At 40.6% G+C, this 18,514-nt stretch overlaps 1 protein-coding gene across 1 annotated transcript in view; it reads left to right on the plus strand.

Moving 5' to 3' along the window:
* adgra3 (adhesion G protein-coupled receptor A3) overlaps positions 1 to 18,514 on the plus strand; it is a 132,261-nt gene that overhangs the window by 83,612 nt on the left and 30,135 nt on the right. Inside the window, exons 3-6 of the mRNA XM_055638260.1 lie at positions 8,369 to 8,440; positions 12,470 to 12,541; positions 14,297 to 14,368; positions 15,758 to 15,918. Coding sequence (XP_055494235.1) covers positions 8,369 to 8,440; positions 12,470 to 12,541; positions 14,297 to 14,368; positions 15,758 to 15,918 — 377 coding nt within the window. The remainder of the gene's footprint in view (positions 1 to 8,368; positions 8,441 to 12,469; positions 12,542 to 14,296; positions 14,369 to 15,757; positions 15,919 to 18,514) is intronic.

Raw genomic sequence — 18,514 nt, forward strand, 5'->3', positions numbered from 1 at the left:
GTGGTGACGAAGGCAGTGAAGCGCGGTTGCGCGCGATGCCCCAGGATTTTGTGATTCACAAAATCTTTGCGCGCCACCTGCGTGACTAGCCCAATGATGCCCAAGTGGGACAGGCCCGTTACTGCGCTATCTGCTCGCACCTCTCCGGCCGCTCACAGCCCCAGCTACCCCTTGCGCCTTCTCCAGCTTGCGCTACTTCCAATCCTGGCCTTCTGCCACATCCACCAACTCACACAGCTTCCTCTGCAACGTCTAGGCTGCGTTGTCCCATACCTGCACACTGGCCAACCGCGCATGGACTTTGACTCCGCTGATCCTCTCCTCTCCCCCAGTCGTCAGCAGGTTGGGGCGGTCAACTCACCTGGAGTCCATGCTCAGTTCCAGACCATGAGTCTGATGAAGGGTCTCGACCTGAAACGTCACCTATCCATGTTCTTCAGGGATGCTGGTTACATGGTTATAATGGACAATCGCCACTATCGGACTCCACTTCCCCCCTCCCCCCACTACCCGTGGTGCATTATAATGAGGGTTTACTGTATTCGTAAGTGAATTCGGCAATTAAGTTCCTCTCAAGAACTTCAGGGTCTTATTTATGCTGATACTCTTGTCCAACTATGTGAGGTAGAATGTTTGTAATCTTGATGATATATTTTACTCTTGAAACATTTTACTGTAGGAAAGGTGGTGTAATTGTTGCACATCGAGATACAGATGTCGTCTTTTGGGGGAGATGTTAAAGGAATGTTAAAGGATGTAAAAGATGAATGCGATTTCATTGTCCATTTTATCAAGATGAGACTTTTGCAGAGGTCCTCTTGAACCAGCCTAATTAATGGGTGAGTGCAGTTCCTGTGGGTTCCCCCGTTTACTGACACCCCGGCTCCGTACGTGTGGCCCCGCAGCGCGTCCACCTCGGCCAGCATGCCCTTCTGGTGGTGATAATGGTGGGGAGCAGCACTGCCCTGCACGCCGCCCGAGCTGCCTTCAGCACCCCCATAGCACCGGCTCCGTCAGACCGTCCGCTCGCTTGCTGCAACACCGGCAGCCTGACAACCCGACCGACCCCTCGCCACACCCACCGGGCCCGGCCAGGCCTGGCCAGACGCTCACCAACCCAGCGGCTCGACGCTCACTAACCCGGCCTAGGCCCGTCCAAACGCTCACCAACCTGGCAGAGGTCTGGCCCGACGTTCGCCAACATGGCGGAGGCCCAGCCCGATGCTCACCAACCCGGCGGCCGGACGCTCACCAACCCGGCCGAGGCCCGTCCAACTCTCACCACCCACCGACGGCCCGACAACCCAACCGATCCTCCACAGTTTCCATCGGCCTACCAAGCCTGACTGACTGACCCTAACCCTAGCTGTACATTTGTTATTTAACATTTTTATTTAACAGTTCACATTATAACTTTATAAAGATAAATCAATTGAGAAACAAAATGAACAGCAAGCAAGGTGAGCATCACCTTTATTCCTTGGAAACCATGTTATTGTTTTGATGTAATGAGGAGGCAGCCATGATCCCAGGGTCCTCACTGCCTAGGGACCATAAAACAAAGCGCGGGATTGGTCAATTTACATCCGATCTCAATGTCAAACGTGCATTGATTGGGCAATTACTACTTAGAAAATTTGAGGGTTTTCTCATATTTCTTAAAAAATCAGCATGTTTTGGTCTTGACGAGTTTCAGGTATGATTTAAATAATATTTTTACACAATATGTTAAACATTTAGGTAGTACCATGAGTTGGGTCACGAACCTGAATGAAAAAGCTCCTCGGCCCACAGTCTAATTTAGTTGGAGCTTCATGCACTTCACTTGGCTGACTGGCATCCCAACCCAATAACAGTAATTGGACTTCAAAATGCCAGTGAGTTGCATGTTATAACCTGGAATGTCTCGGAGGTGAACATGTGCTGTTTAATTATTTCATCTTTCCACCATTTAATGATAAATGAGATAAGAGTTTACATCTGAAGAATGGATGCTGCGTAATGTTTATTTACATAAGCTTTAAGTTTGTATAGTGACTTTTCAGTTCAGTGGTGCAGCTGCTTTTCGATGTATTCTGAATTAATTTTCAATGGGCGGTTCAAAGGTAATTCAAATTTTAGGGCTTTCGGCTTATTTTTGGTATTTGGCAATGATCAGACATTTATATTCATTCAAGTTATATTTTTATTGTTGGATGATATAATATTTTAGAGACACAAAATAATGAAATATGACAGTGCAACAGATTAAAGAGACCATGATTAGGGCCTGTTCATGTTGTAGAATTGTTTCAATGGAAAATAGTCTGAAGAAGAGTCTTGACCCGAAACGTCGCCTATTTCCTTCGCTCCATAGATGCTGCCTCACCCGCTGAGTTTCTCCAGCATTTTTGTCTACCTTTGATCTTCCAGCAACTGCAGTTCCTTCTTAAACATCAAGCTTTTCAACGTTGGATCTCCCCAATTTTTGTTGTTCCGTTGAGATAGTCCTGTTTTAGAGAAAAGACCATTCATACATAATGAAGATTTATTACAGGCAAAAACAAAAGGTGTAATCCTGTAACTAATATCAACAAGCTTAGTTTGTTTTAACAGTATGCCTTGAGAATAACAGCAGGAATGAAAAGTATCACTGTTTCTTCAAGATTCCTTGAGACTGCAGACTTGTTTAACATAACAAACACTGGGAAAGTTGTCCCAGAGTCTTGTACAATTACCCCATTCTATGTAATTTTGTCTGAGGCGCCATACGGAATTGCATTTTGTGTCTATTTTTCTGCATCAACATTTATCAATGAAATTATATCTCCTATTTGTCATTAGGTCCAAGCTGGTATACATATAAATGAGGGTGAGAACACTTCTTCCTTTGTATATCTTTCCTCTGCCCTGGGAATTTTCAGGCTTCAATGTTTGTCAGTAAAGCTGCAAAATACTGCATCGGGGTATTTAATCAAACACGTTCAATCTTTGAGCAACCATCCGAGAGCACTAGTTAAATGTCCAATTTAGTTGCTCTTTTGAAATGTACACATTTCAGGCACATGACTGAGGACTTTTGTGCTCGTTCATTCTCTCTCTCTCTCTCTCGCTCTCTCTCTCTCTCTCTCTCTCCCCCCCCCCCCCCCCCCCCCCCTTCAAATGGACTTCTGTTTGAAACTACTTACTTTCCAGGAGGACTGTGTAGACTGTCGCACTGTGTTGGCACTCCATGATGTTTCAGTGCAAGGCCTGCAGGCTAGTGGCAACTCTCATAAATTACTCCAGCCAATGCTTTGCTAAACTTTCCATCCGATCTATAGGCTGCCATAGTTGGTTTCAAAGGTGGAGGGGTGACTGATGAGGCCAATCTTGGAACTGCAGAGGTGAAGAGCAGGGGCAAAAGCATTGCAGGCATTCCAAGTCTCACCCCAAATGTTCCTGCACACTGTGAGCAGTCGTGGGCCAGGGATTCTCAAGAGTCAACGTGGATATTGGGATTTTTTAAATGGAGGCTTTTAGCTTGTCTTTGAATCTTTGCCCTTATCCACCGGGTAATCTTTTACCGTGAGAGAGCTTGGAATAGGATGTTCATTTTGGTAATCAGGTGTCAGGTAACTGAACCATGTGGGCTGCTCGATGTAGCTCAGAGTGTCGCTGAGTTAAGCCCCTGTCCCACTTTCCCGAGTTACTCACGAATTTTTCCGAGTTTTCCCCTTGATTCAAACTCGGAGAGTGTCCGTCGCGAGTCTGTAGGAGTCTGTAGATATTTTGTAGCGCCTCGTAATGCCAGGCGTAGGTACTCGGGGCATCAGGTAAGTCGGGACGTTTTTTCAGCATGTTGAAAAATGTCCACGAGTAAAAAAAAATAGCCCCGAGTACCTAAGGCTGGCAACTCCGAGTTTGAATCAAGGGGAAATCTCGGGAAAATTTGTGAGTAACTCGGGAAATTGGGACAGGGGCTTAACTAGGGGCAACATGCAGATATTGCTTCACATATCTTTATGGTTAAACTGGAGGATTTTATGGAGACACAACTTTTGGTATCCTTTCAGGAGCTTGAGATGGCTGCATAGTCAGTTCAGATCTCAGGAGCTTAAAGGGGGGGAAGGATCACTGCTGACTAGAAGACAATGAATTTTGGGTCATTTTGGGTCTACCTCAATTTTCTCCCCCCACTGCCCCCCCCCAACCCCAGGAGGCTGAGCAGCTTCTCTTTGAATCCGCCTCCAGGCACCGTGGACATGATCTTTGCTGCACGACAGCAGTAGAATTGTGAGAAATGGCACCATGGATTTTTACTTGCGGCAGATACCAAGATATCAACTCTGTTGATACCAACTATTTCATTGTTGATGAGAGAATGGATCGACTGGGCTTGCATTCACTGGAATTTATAAGGATGGGAGGTTATCTTATAGAAATATTCTTAAGGGCGGGGACAGGATAGATGCAGGAACAAAAAGTGTGTGGCATCACCTGGTGGTCAGAGCACTTACTGTCGAACCCTCGTCAGTGGTTACGAGGACTGTCACGTGACATCATGGGTTAAGGGGAGTGGCCTGCTACATCAGCAGATCTTACCTGGAGATAACGAGTCAACACCTTTGCTCAGCAGCAGCAGCAGCATTGACTCTTATGTTAGAGAGTCCCAAACGCACATGTATGTTAAATTTATCTCACCAAATAAAGGAATCGTTTGATCACAAAATTTGGACTCGCTACATTGGTGACCCGTGACGATCCAAAATGGTATTTTGATGTCTGCAACAGCCCAGCCCTGCTGAACGACACAACCGCCAACCCGGCTCTACCGTAATGTATGCTGCCGACGACTGACTCAACATGCTCCAGTGATTGGTCTCGCCGTTCGTAGGCCGCCCGGGTGGATGGGCGTGATCCGGGCCTTGTTTGAATGCCACCAATGTCTCCCGCATGGCCCACCCGGAGCCGACCACCGGGGCTGAGAGGCCGCGGCTGCCGCCGCTCCCCCCAGCAGCTGTGAGTATATTAGCCCTCCGCCCCTAGCATCACTGGCACCGGCACTGCTGGCCCCAGGAGCGGGGCGAGAGCGGGCCCACCCGCCACCCCGCCAGCCACTGCTCAAGGCCTAGCATCCCGATGGAGCGGACCTACCTGTGGCGGCTGCCCGAAGAAGTCCTTCTGCTCCTCGCTGGGGTGGATTTCGATGATCCCCGGCCGCTGGCTGCCCGTCTGGTCGGGCTGTAGTCGGCCCAGCAGCGGGGGAGGGGTCTCGCATCCCGGCAGCTTCTAGTCTCTGCCGGGGCACAGCAGCACGTCTCCGACGATACGACCAATGGTGGTTGGAGTTCCTACCAGCAGCGGTGGGGTGAGGCGATGCCGGCCGCCCCACTCGCATCCGGGAATCGCTTCGGTCGGCTGCCAGTAAAGGCCACCTTGGTCGGCTGCCAAAATGGCCGCCACCGTTGACTAGCAAAATGGCTGCCACGGCCACATGGAAGCGACACTCGACCTGCTCTGACCGGCGTCAACAGCGCCACATCGGGTCGGACGGTGTCACTGCAACCTCCAGTTTTCCAGCTTCCAGCACAGCTTCTCATCGGACATTGGATTCCTGAGCCTTCCTGCACCATTCGCACTATAGACATTGGACAATTCGATCCATTGAACTTTTAGTTTCCTACCACTTTGGACTTTGTATTATGTTTGCTCACTGTAGTTTGATTTTTTAAAAACTTTTCACACTGTAATGACCTCACCGGGTTTGGCTATTAGTTTATTCTTATTTCTTTGTTGCGTTTTCTTTGGTTTGCATTGTTGCCGACGTCGCCCATGGTCGCGACTCGTGGCCAGGGGCGCACGACCCGTTGCAGGGGCCACCCTCGACCATGCTTGCGCACCTTCCAGTAGAAGGTGAGCGCGCTCTATCTCTTTTCACGAAGTTTAGACTCGCTACAAGTGTGGATTTCTGTAAAATACAAGATTTTGTTTTTAAATTAGCTCCATAAAGATTTGTCTTAGTACATTACAATGCGTGCAGTGCAGCCTTTGTCACGGAAGGGGCTTTTCTCTGCTGTCGAGAATTGTTTAGCCCTCTGGTTAAATCATTAGCTGAATGAATTCAACCCCAGCGCCTTGCAACAATGAGTGACCTTACACCGTTGTTTAGTCTCTCCTTCCCTTTTTCACCTATCTCCCCTTCCCTTTTTCACCTCCTTCTCCACTCAATAGAAAATAAATAGCTTCTGGTATTTGACTGATGCAGAACTGAAGATGGAGCATGTGGATAAAGGTATCGCTGTCCCGAAGCAAAACCTTTCACAATGGAAGATTGTTTGCAAGACGGATTACCTCAAAATGATGGTCTCACAGCTACTTAAAAAGAGAACTAATTACAAATGAAATTATATGCAGAAATTGTTAATTTGGCAAATCGAGAATCGCTTTACATTGTACGCTGATGTGTGTGTGTGTGTGTACAACAATGAAGCATGAATTTAACTGTTCAATTCGACTGCTACCACTGATACAGAAACACAAAAGAGTTGGAAGTACTGAAGAAGGCCATTAATCTGTTACAGTTTAATTTAAAAAACGTATATTTTTATTTGACAACTTGTGCAGCATCCTTTGAAACTTGCCTTATGACAAAATATGTTAATCAAGCAATTTGCACCTAGAAGCTTTAAGTTGTCAGCAAGGATGTTTCAGATGCAATGAGTTAAAGATGTTGGGCTAAAATATTAAAATGGGAATTGTGTAAATATGAGCCATTATTTTGTGTTATTGTTTTTGTAACACAAAAATATTAATGTTGACAAAACTATGATAATGCTACCTGGTGACTTTTTATTATGGAACTATGGAAACGTGAATATAGAGCTGGTGGTGTCTGTGCATTGTACAATGTCACTACATTGTAATTTGCTGCTGGTGTACTGTATACTGTGTACTTGGATCAAAATGTAAATACAATTAAAGGAAAAAGTTAGGTAATAAAAAATAAAATCTTATTCCAATAGTGAGCTTCCAGTTTTGTGTATTTTGGATCCCAGTGAAAAATCACTTAAACATCTGATGCTAACTATGATCACTTTGTCAATGCCTGAACTTAAGTGATGACATTCCCATAATTTCCCAGTACAATTTACCCTTTCCTCAATGTTTAATCGGGTGAACATTGTAACAGCTAGCAAGTTACCATGTTTGAAACAAATCTGAGTTTCTTATGGTTAATTAGATGATGTAAATAGTGTGTGGCACTGTGTTTAAGAGGGAACTTTTGTGCCAGTGTGTGGCACTTGTTGCTTTTGTGCTGCCCACACATAAAAAAGCTCAAAGTATTTTCAAATTAAAGTGTTTTCAAAGCGATATCTAATTGTCACATTTTGCCTCTTTTTCATTCACAACTGGTGAATATGTGTAACTCATAATTTGACATACTCTATAGCTCCTAGGCAAGGCTTTGAGAGCAAAAGACCAGCAAGTTGTGTCTTAAGTCTCTTGTCTCCACATTCCATTACTTTTATCTGGGTTCTGGTATTTTCAGCCACTATCATATTTGGGAAGTGTATCTGATTTGGCACGTCTCAACAAGCCAAAATTGAGCACTTACCACTATCACAATGAAGTTTGTCATTTTGGGAATGCACTGCCACATAATGCAAGGCTATCAAAGATTGCTTTTCAGTGATATGTTTATGCTTGCATGTTGGTCTCTTGACACACTGAATCTTTGAAGAACTTGTTATTAAGTGAAATGACTGGCAGCTGTGAGAGAATCATTTTTGTGACCGCTTCAAATTTGAGATGCCTTTAGTTTTTGTGTCTAAATATGTGTGAGCTGAAAACTCATATTTTACTTTTAACAAATTTTCTTAGATGGGAATAGAAGATAATTAGTTTAAGAGCTGTACAAAATGTTTACATTTTTTTGGGATCAGTTTATTTCCATTTTCCGGTTACGAAATCATAACAAAAGCACTTATCTACATATTACTTGCTATTTTTACAAAGGTATGTACTTTTCCCCCATATTACTTCTGATATGTGCTTTAAATATATAACATAAAAAAATATATTTGTCTTACTGATTGTGCTTGTTTTAAAAAAAAAGACGACAAACACATTATTTTGTTACATTAAACATCTCCCAACAATAACTACAGTTATAAGTTAGTAGATCCAGAAGACCTCCAAAATGTTATCAATAAATTTAGAAAAGTTTTTAATCCATTAATACACTGGAGTCAAGTATACACTGTTAGAAAATAAGCTATCATGAGCAATGCCAACTCGTTGATGACTTGGAAAATCTCTCTATTAGATCAATTGGATAGGAAAAGTGAAAACTGCATTATAACTAATGAAGTGTTTAAAATAATGTTTGAATTTTTTTTTTTTGCAGAGATATGAGGAACAATCTCATCAGTAATGTAGAATTGGGTGCTTTCTGGGGACTTTCAGCACTGAAAAGACTGTGAGTATTGAAACGTATGCATACCAGGATGAGGCATCCAAAACTAGGCTATGGTTTCATAGATGCAGAGATAAGAGTTCAAACCCAATACAGGAGCTGGGACATTTATTTTCAAGTAACTTAGAAGCAAAATTCAAATTTAATTGCGGTAACGGAAGACTTTAATCCACTGATTGTCAAAATAATCCATCTGGTTCAAGAGAGGAAATCTGTCTTCCCCACCTTGTCTAGGCTTTATGGCTCGAGGCCTGGCAGTAATTTTTTTCCGACCCAGTTCAATGGTAACCAGAGATGTTGGCCATGAATCGCAACATAGCTAACAATGAGAACATCCCAATGAATGTGTTAGAAAAACCATTGTGATTTCAATGGTTGGGACAAGGAATAGAAAAATGTTTTTGGAGCAACTTTCAGGTTGAAAATCGCATCATTCCAAAGGAGGATGAAATGAGTAATAGCTGAAAAATCATTTGTAACTGATTTAAGTGTCTTTGTTTTAACTTTAATGGATTGGAAATAGGTGGGGTTGATAATTGTCATTTTGTCTAAATCTGACAATTTAACCCTCTCTTTCCTGCCCCCCTGAATTAAAAATAAAATGGAAATTATACTCAATCTCCACTCTCCTGTAATAATGATCTAATAGTATGATGCTTTTATACTAGCATCCAAATATTATTATGTCTAAAATATGGATTTTCATCATTTATAATCCTTATGATCTGTGCAGCTCAAACTCTTCAAATTAGACACCATGAGTACCAATAATTAAAGCTGCACCCCCAAGTAATTTATTTATTTCTGGTCATCCATTGACTTGTTTAGATACTTCTCAGTGCAGACTAAAGATGAAGTCATTCAGCCATTCAAATTGCACAGATCTGTTCATTTAACGTGTGAGTGTTGATATATCGACTTTTAAAAACAGCATTTTCTCATTTGTCATGATTCCATTCTTTCCTAATTTTAACGTTTTAAAGTCACTCATGGTGTATGTCTAGTGTTTTTTTTTAATTTAGCCATTGTGGCTGCCTTTATCAGAGCTTTGCCAACTGAGGTTTATTTCCAGCCTCCAGGGCTGCTCTTTATTTCCCTTTTATGTACACTTGTTCAAACTGGTGGATGTGCAAGGCATTGAGTATTGGTTACTTTAAATCCTGTTTTGCTTTATGACTTTCTGGAATGGATCAGCAAAGTGATGCCTGAGCAATTTCTACATAAAGATTTAAAATTCATTCTCATTTATTTGCTTAGAAAAATATATTTTAAAATTAATAATTAAAGAGCTTGCAGTAGTGATGGAAGAGCTTGCAGTAGTGATGGAAATGCCTAGAATATTACTTGAAGAAAAAAGCTTCTATGGCGGTTAGTCTCATGCAAATGGATAATCGGTTTTGTTCTTGAACAAATGAAGACAATTGTTGAGATTTTTCAAGTATTGTTGGGAGTCCACTGCCTGATTTTGCTCCCCACATTCTCTACTGCCCCAGCCCAACAAGCATATTTTAGTAGAATTCGCAAGGTAGATCTTGTTGCTTTGGATGGTTCCAATGTCGAGACCATGAATAGCCCTCTGACAACAAAATGTGAAACGTGCCTGAGCCAGTACAAGCTTCTCCATGAATCTCCTCTGAAGCATTTGACAGCTGCCACTTGGAATTAGAAATGCGAAACTGCTGTCAAGATCTGGTCCAATCTAATCCCCTGTCTTCGGTTGGGGAAGGCCTGGTTTGCTTCTAGTTCTTTTTGTGAAATCGTGAAAGAGGACCACTGAGTCAGAGGACGGTTAGTATAATAGAAAAACGTACAGAAGGGAACTGCAGTGGAAATGTAGGATGTGATAACAGAGAGAATGAAACACAATATAGCTGGTGGAATGTTGAGCAAAAAACAAAGTGCTAGAGGAATTGAAGAGGAGTTCCAACCCAAAACGTCATCCGTCCATTCCCTCCACAGATGCTGCCTGACCTACTGAGTTCTCCATCACTTTGTTTTTCATTTTGCATACAGAATGAGATGTGATTCAGATTCAGATTCAATTTAATTGTCATTGTCAGTGTACAGTACAGAGACAACGAAATGCATTGTGAGCATGTTAACGGTGGTAAGTTCTGGATCCAAAATGGCGAGGGCCAATGCAAGTCGGCAAAACAACACCCAGCCACGATACTGCTCAAAAAAAATATTGAAAGTTGGTAAAGTCATAAACCCACTTGTCAAAATTCCCCATTTGGAAGCAATTAAAAATGAAAATTTTAAATTGAACTAAAACTTTTTTCACTCAAAAACATTTGTTTAAGAGAATATAATGAAGTCAAAAAATGAAAGTACCTTCTCAGCAACCATTTCTCTCCACTCGGATGAAGAGACTCGCGTAATCTAACCTGGCAGAGGTTCAGCAAGTGGATTCTTCACCTTTAATGCCGGAGAATTCAGCCTGTTTGTGTATTGCCTTTGCTCTCGACAGGAGTACTTTGTTTATTGACACAGGTGTAAATAACTGGAATTTTGATGCAAATTTTCTGTAATTTCTCAGAAAACATAGTATGGAACATTTAAGTAGGGACACAGAACATCTATGGCCAACAGAATACTCTGGGAGAATGCCCATTGCCAGGTCGAAGAGGTTTTGACATCACTTAGATAGCACTGTCTGCCTATCTGGCATCCACTTCATCCTGATGTATTAACAAATGTGGCTAGAAACATACAACTAGCCAAGCAGCATATATTGAGAAACTTTGTATCCCAAAGGTCAAGCCCATGATACCTACCGTGACCTACTGTCCAAAAGTAAAGATTGTTTTATTGTTGTATGTACTGAAACAGAAGAATGAAATTCTTACTTGCAACAACGCAATATATTTGTAAACACAGTACTGAATAAATAAAATAATAAGTATTTTTTAAATGTTCATGAAATAAAAAAATCCTATAAAGTAATAAAAAAACAATGTCTTTAGTGCAACCAAGGCAGTTGGTAGTTTAGTTAGAGTTTAGTAGTGTTTGATAGCCTGATGATTGTGGGGGGAAAAGCTGTTCAAGAATCTGGATGTTATAGTTTTCAGACTCCTATACCTTCATCCCGATGGCAGGAGTAAAATGAGAACGCGTCCAGGATGTTTTCCTAAATGATTGTCTATTATGAAATATTATATGAGACTCAGTGCCTGAAACAGGCACACTGTCATAGTGGTCAGTGGCCAGAGAGTCAGTGAGCCCATTAATATGCATTCATAAATAAAAATTGAACCAAGTGTAAAAAGGGTGGACAGGTAAAGAAAGGGGGTCAGTATTTCTTCAGAAATCTGTGCTATGAGTGAAACAAAGGGTCCACTTCAAACTATTTTGTCATAATGATTACGAGGAGAACTGAGGAAATGATTCAAGATATTCTGAAGGCCTCCTTAAGATATTATGTCATCCTCGTTGATTCAAGAATCTCTAGCCCATGATTGTTCAATGTAATGACAGAGCATTTGACTTGGCTCTGGGATCCTTTAATCTCCTCGTTGAGTGTAAATGGAAGTCCAGCAAAAATAGTCTGCATGCACCGCCTCTCTTACTGCCCCCTCACCTGTCTCATCAACCAGCATCTGGCTTGTCTTCGACAGAAGCTGCAGATCCCACATTCGCCCAGCAGCTGCCTGGAATGGTAGCAAGTCACCTTCAGCCTGACAAGGTTTCTTGAAAAGTGGTTGTATCTTAATTTAACATCTGTCAAAACAGCCACCCGTGGCTTCTGTTTAACCTTTCAGCCTAAAGATGCCAGCTTCAGCCAGTCAGCATGTTTTGATGTGGAAAGATCTGATGGGAATCCCTGTCATTGTGCTTCTGGATACTTTTGGGAGCTGGATAGTGGTGGACCTTCTGGCCTAGAAGTGAAAAATCCACTGAAATCAAGAAAAAATTATGATGTTTAATGTCTGCCATCATAAAATGAGATGTTCTTTAATAGTAGGGAATAAAGACTGCTATTGCATAAATTATTTGATATAACTGGTGAATTATTCTTAATTTTTCTTGCAGGGATTTATCTAGCAACAAGATAAGCTGTCTAAATGGGGAAATGTTCAGAGGCTTGTCAAATCTTATACGATTGTAAGTAATTAAAATCTAATTATAATTTTGTTTTAAAATGGTCTGTAAATGGATTTTGATTTGATTCTGCATTCAAATATAGTGTTCTGAAAATCCTGTTACCACTAAACTACCGCAAAACAATTCACTTCAGCGGTACCAAGTTCTGCTGAATTTTGAATTCTTACCACTCTCGAGGAAAGAAAGTTATTTAGATATCCCTTCCATTTATGAAGACTTTTTATTACATTGCCTTTACAGTATCTGTAAAACAAGGCTGGTTAGTGCATTTCTTCTAATAGCAAACTCTTTAGAGTACTAAAATTGGTGAGATAGGGCAGTTCAGGGTTTTACTGCTCCACTAGAATTATAATTTTTCAAATAATATGTCTAATTTTTCTTGGGAAATTGTAATACGCCTAGTAATTTTAAAATTAATTTGCCCATTGTATGCATATTGTTCAATTTTATACATGTACTAGACTAAGTGGGACCCGTTGGATCCCAGCTTCACATGGGAGGGCTGGTCCCCAACACAATATTCCACCTCTCCACCAATTCCAATCACACACACAACACCACACACACACACACACACACACACACACACACACACACACACACACACACACACACACACACACACACACACACACACACACACACACCCACACACACACACACACACACACACACTCACTCACACACTCACTCACACGCACACTCACGCACACACTTACACACACCCTCCACCTCACATACACGTACACACACACACACACACACACGCACACACACACACACACATACATTCACACACACACATACACTCACACACACATACGCACGCACACATACACACTCACTGACTCACACAGCATATATATGACAGTAATCCTTCTTGAATCTACTCACATGGCTGAGCACAGCCTCTCGACTGTGGGGCATCCGCAGTCAGCGGCACTTCCGCAATCAGCGCGATCTCTGCACTTGCCGGAAATGATGAAATCAGCACGATCTCTGCACTCACCGGAAATTACACAATCAGTGCGACATGTCCACTAAGCGGAAGTCACGAAATGAGCAGGACTTTTGGACTAAACACAGTCGGACCTAATAAAGCATTTATTCCTTCCAAACACAGTCGGACCTAATAAAGCATTTATTCCTTCCAAACAGAGTCGTACATAATAAAGCATTGCAGTTTCAAGTGCAGGCAGGGACGCAGGCCAAACAACTCATGGCATTGTCATTAAGGGCTAACAAATAATTTATTGCAAGTACATTGCAGACTCACAGTTCAGTTGATTAGCAGCTTAGAATCACAGTTGTGGACTCTCCCTCGCGATCTTCCAGAGTGACTGACCCATGTCCAGGCATCCGGGGGTTTTATAGTCCTGCCCCCCACTGGAAGAGGTGTTACCTTGATCGTGGTGATTGACAGGCGAGAGGGCCAATCAGCTGATCTCAAGGTTTTTTAAACACTCATAACTTTATTATATTTAATCGTTGGGAAAAATCCTCAGGGCTGGCTCAGCAGAGGAGGACTGTGAGTAAGATGGCCAAAAAATGCAGCGATACAGGGTAGCATTTTTTCGAAAATCAATATACAGCGCAGACAGGAAGTGGTCAAAATGAGACTTTTAATTATATAGATTTTTTTGCAGTATTACTCAGTGTTGCCCATTCCTCACAATTGTGTGTCCTCTACAAATCGAAAAATAAGCAGTGACGATATTTCACAATCAATTCTTTTAGCTTATTCTCATTTTTCAGGAACATTTCAGGAAACCTCTTTTCTACACTGTCTGAAGGGATATTTAAGGACCTGCAGATGCTGAAATATGTGTAAGTTGGCCACTGATTTTATTTCCTTCTTAGTAGTTCCTCACAAAGCTGTCTGTATTAACTTTCCACTTACTAAATATATTTTTACAAATTAGAACAGTACATCACAAGAACAGGTCCTTCAGACTATAATATCTGTGCCAAAAATAATGCCAAGACCAACTCTTATCTGCATGCACATAATCCATATCTCCCCATTCCCTACATATCCATATGCCTAGGTAAAAATCTCTGATATGCCACTATCATACCTAAATTCTGGTATAATGTTACAAGAAACACATGCTATGAACTTTGGTTGTTTACATGAATCAAAATGTTTCTCTCCAAAACAATTTACTTACCTTTATTATAGAATTAAATGTGACAGTTAAATTCATTTTTAGGACTGTTGCTTGGATAATTAAAATCAAGTGAATTGATTTTTGTGTCTTTGATAATCAAAGCTACAAAATAATTTATTTGGCCATTTGTTTTGCATGATGAGCAGATATTAACATTTATTTTTTGGAAACAGTATATGTACCTCTTCGTCGTCAAGAGGGATCAAAATGTAAAGTAGTATTTCTAAGTTTGTTCTTCTAATATATATATATCACTGTAACTAGTAGATTTGCATTTTCTACATAGAAAAAAGTAGAGATGGTTTAATATAGTTTCTATGTGGTTCACTTTTAATTATGGTGGGAAAGGACGAAATCTATCCTCCTGTTTATATCAATCAAGGATTATAATCCTATAGTATAGCATTGAAGAAATTAAATATTTGCTGTATTTTCTATACAATGTTTATTTTCTCTCCAATATGGACTGATTTTAGACGGACAAACTCATGACAAAAGATGAGTTTAAAGGATATGAAACCCCTACAGTGTCAACTCTAGCCCATAACCCCTTGTCCCTATTGACACAATTATTTTTAGTATGCTATTTTCTAAAGCTTGTGGTTTTACAGCAGAACTATCGATATCATGGTTTCATAAAAATCACTAATCATGTAAAGAAATCTGCACAAATTTTGGATTTCTTGAAGTTCTCATATTATCATAATTTCCATGCTAGTATATAATGACCTGAACATATTACAGTAACTGTACCATAGTTTTAGTGTCCATGTACCATTCTTATAGAACTGTACAAAATCAATAATTTCAAACCACAAAATTAGAAAATCTTTTAGATTATACCATAAAGATAATTGGATAAACAAAAGATAAACTTGAGCACCAGTACTGTAGATCAATCAAACATATGTCATGCCTGTTCATGGAAAACATTGATCTCAATGCTTTTTAAATTTGTATGTGTGGGTGAATTGAGGGGGCAGTGTCTGTAAGGTAAGATCTGTTTAAAACAAATGCATTTATTTTTTTAATTTATCATTGCCAGAGAATTTCAGACAGACTATCTGTTGTGTGATTGCAACTTACTATGGGTGATACAATGGATAAAGACCAAAAATGTAACTGTCAGGGAAACTAAATGTGCCTTCCCAAAGTCTCTGCAGAGGCAGCTTGTGATGAGTGTTAAGAAAGAACTTCTGACTTGTGGTAAGTCCATTGCTTGGCTTTGAAATTACACTATAATAGTAATGTGATATTTGCTGTATCTTTGTTATACCAAATTAAAGTGGAGAAAAATGTTGTTGTTCAAAACTTGAAATAATTATTCATGTAATTATTACAATACTATTAAAAAGGTAAATTTTGTTGGGAATGCCTCCAGTAATTACAATGTTTATTCTGTTTCTGTAACTTGTGCATGTTTGGAGATAATTATGTAAAATATTATTTAAAAAGGTAACACCAAAACATTGAGAAAATCATAATATGGTCTCCTGGAGTCAACATAGGGTTATTAGAATCATTTGAGGTTGTAATGATCTGGATAGATAAAAGGTATTTAATGCATTGGCATTTGATAAAGGGACGCAAAATACTGTTGCACAAAATAAGAGCTCTTGGCATTGGGGAGAGTATATTCTAAATTATGCGTTAATTAACTAAACAATTGAATAAAGATCAATTGTTCACTTTCAGGTTGGGAAGGTTTAATTAGCAGGATGCCATTTGGATTAATTCTGAAAACTATTTATAATCAATATTGATGTCTTAGGTGGTGGGACCAGGTATATTGAAGCTAAAATCAAAAAAGCAAATGATATAAATCTAAGATTTAAAAAATGAAAATACCATAAATAATCAGTAGATCAGTTTTAACATTTCAGGTCAATATTCTTTCATTAGAACAGAACTAATGCAAGGTGGCTGTCCTCAGATGCTAACACTGTTTCTACCTCCACTGATACTCCTGACCTGTTTTATCAGCAAATCTGCCTTGTGCCTAATTTACTAATAGCACCTAAATAGAAAAGATTCTTCAAAAGTACACGTTTTAAATCATTCAGTAGAATGTGGCAGATTATATGTAGAATTGGTAAATTATCCTCTTCAGTAGAAAGCATTATAAAGCAGATTATTATTGTTTAAAGATTAAAGAATTCAGTGGGCAATTACAGCAAGTAATTAGAAAGGCAAATTGAATGATTACTTTTATTGTAAAGGGGACAGAGTTAAAAAATGTTGAAAGAATGCTCCAACTATCAGGGTATTGGTTTGACTACATCTTGCATTCTGACCACAATTTGTCTCTCCTGGCTTGAGGAAACATTTGTATGGAGGAAAGTGAGATAAAGTTCATTAGGTGGACACCTGGGAATTGGAACTTGTATTACGAGAGAAACAAACAAAATGATTGGATAGATGTTCATTAGAACTGAAGAATGAGAGGTGGTCTCATTAAAGATATGAGATTCTGAGGAAACTTGACAGGATAGATGTCAAGAGGCTATTTCCTCGTAGAAATGTAGAAGCATTGGATGTAGATTCAGGATAAAAAGGGTTGCCCATTTCATGTGGCGATGAGGAGGAATTTCTTCTGAAACAGGATTGTGAATGTTTAGAACTGTAATACAGTGAGCTGATAAAGTGGAGTCTCTAAAAGGATTCAATTTTGAAATAGTTGAAATGTGTTGCCTCGAACACATTAAATACTTTTAGTTTTAATGTAGTCAAGGTAATGGGCAGGAAAATGCAACCGATTCTGAGTCAACTCTGTCATGAACATCTTGAAGATTATCCTAGGCGTGTGGTTCCATATATTACTAATACTCCTAGAAGTAATGTTTGATTCCAATGAGAGTTTCCTGAGCAGGCAGTTGTGGAACATAAAATCCAACTACCTGACTAATTAAGCAAGACGCCATCAAATGTTTTTGAGGATATCAGCACTGGGTGTTAGAGTCCTACACTGAAACAGGGTGATAACAGGCCCTTGGGCCCAACTTGCCCACACTGACTGACCAACATGTCCCAGCTACACATCCCACTTGCCTGCATTTGGCCCATATCCCTCCAAACCTGTCCTATCCATGTACCTGTCTAACTGTTTCTTAAATGGTGGGATAGTCCCTGCCTCAACTACCTCCTCTGACAACTTGTTCGGTACACCCACCACCCTTTGTGTGAAAAAATTACCCTTCAGATTCCTATTAAATCTTTTCCCCATCACCTTAAACCCATGTCCTCTGGTTCTCACAAGTTTACATATCCAACCAACCTCTGGTCCTCGATTCACCTACTCTGAGCAAGAGATGCTGTGCATTTTTCTGATCTAGTCCTCATATATATTATATTAGGTACCAAATATATTAGGCACCAAAATATATTAGCAGGGCTCTAAATTAGCGGTTGCCCGGGTGCCATTGACCACACAAAGTGCCGCCGGGCAACCTAAATGCCGAGCCATTTTGCCCAGCTGGGCACGCAGATACTGGTTTATGATTGGTGAATATGTTTAGTTTGTGAGTTATTTGAAGCAGAAATAATATGTGAATGGAGACAAAAGTACTGGAGAAACTCAGCGGATGCGGCATCATCTCTGGAGCGAAGGAAATAGGCAACGTTTCGGGCTGAAACACTTCTTCAGACTGATGAGTTTCGGCTTGAAACGTTGCCTATTTCCTTCGCTCCATAGATGCTGCTGCACCCGCTGAGTTTCTCCAGCACTTTTATCTACCATCGATTTTCCAGCATCTGCAGTTCCTTCTTGAACATAATAAGTGAATGCTTCATTGAGCATAATTAC

Source organism: Leucoraja erinacea, chromosome 1 (genome assembly GCF_028641065.1).
Source record: "Leucoraja erinacea ecotype New England chromosome 1, Leri_hhj_1, whole genome shotgun sequence".
Classification (NCBI taxonomy): Eukaryota; Metazoa; Chordata; class Chondrichthyes; order Rajiformes; family Rajidae; genus Leucoraja; species Leucoraja erinaceus.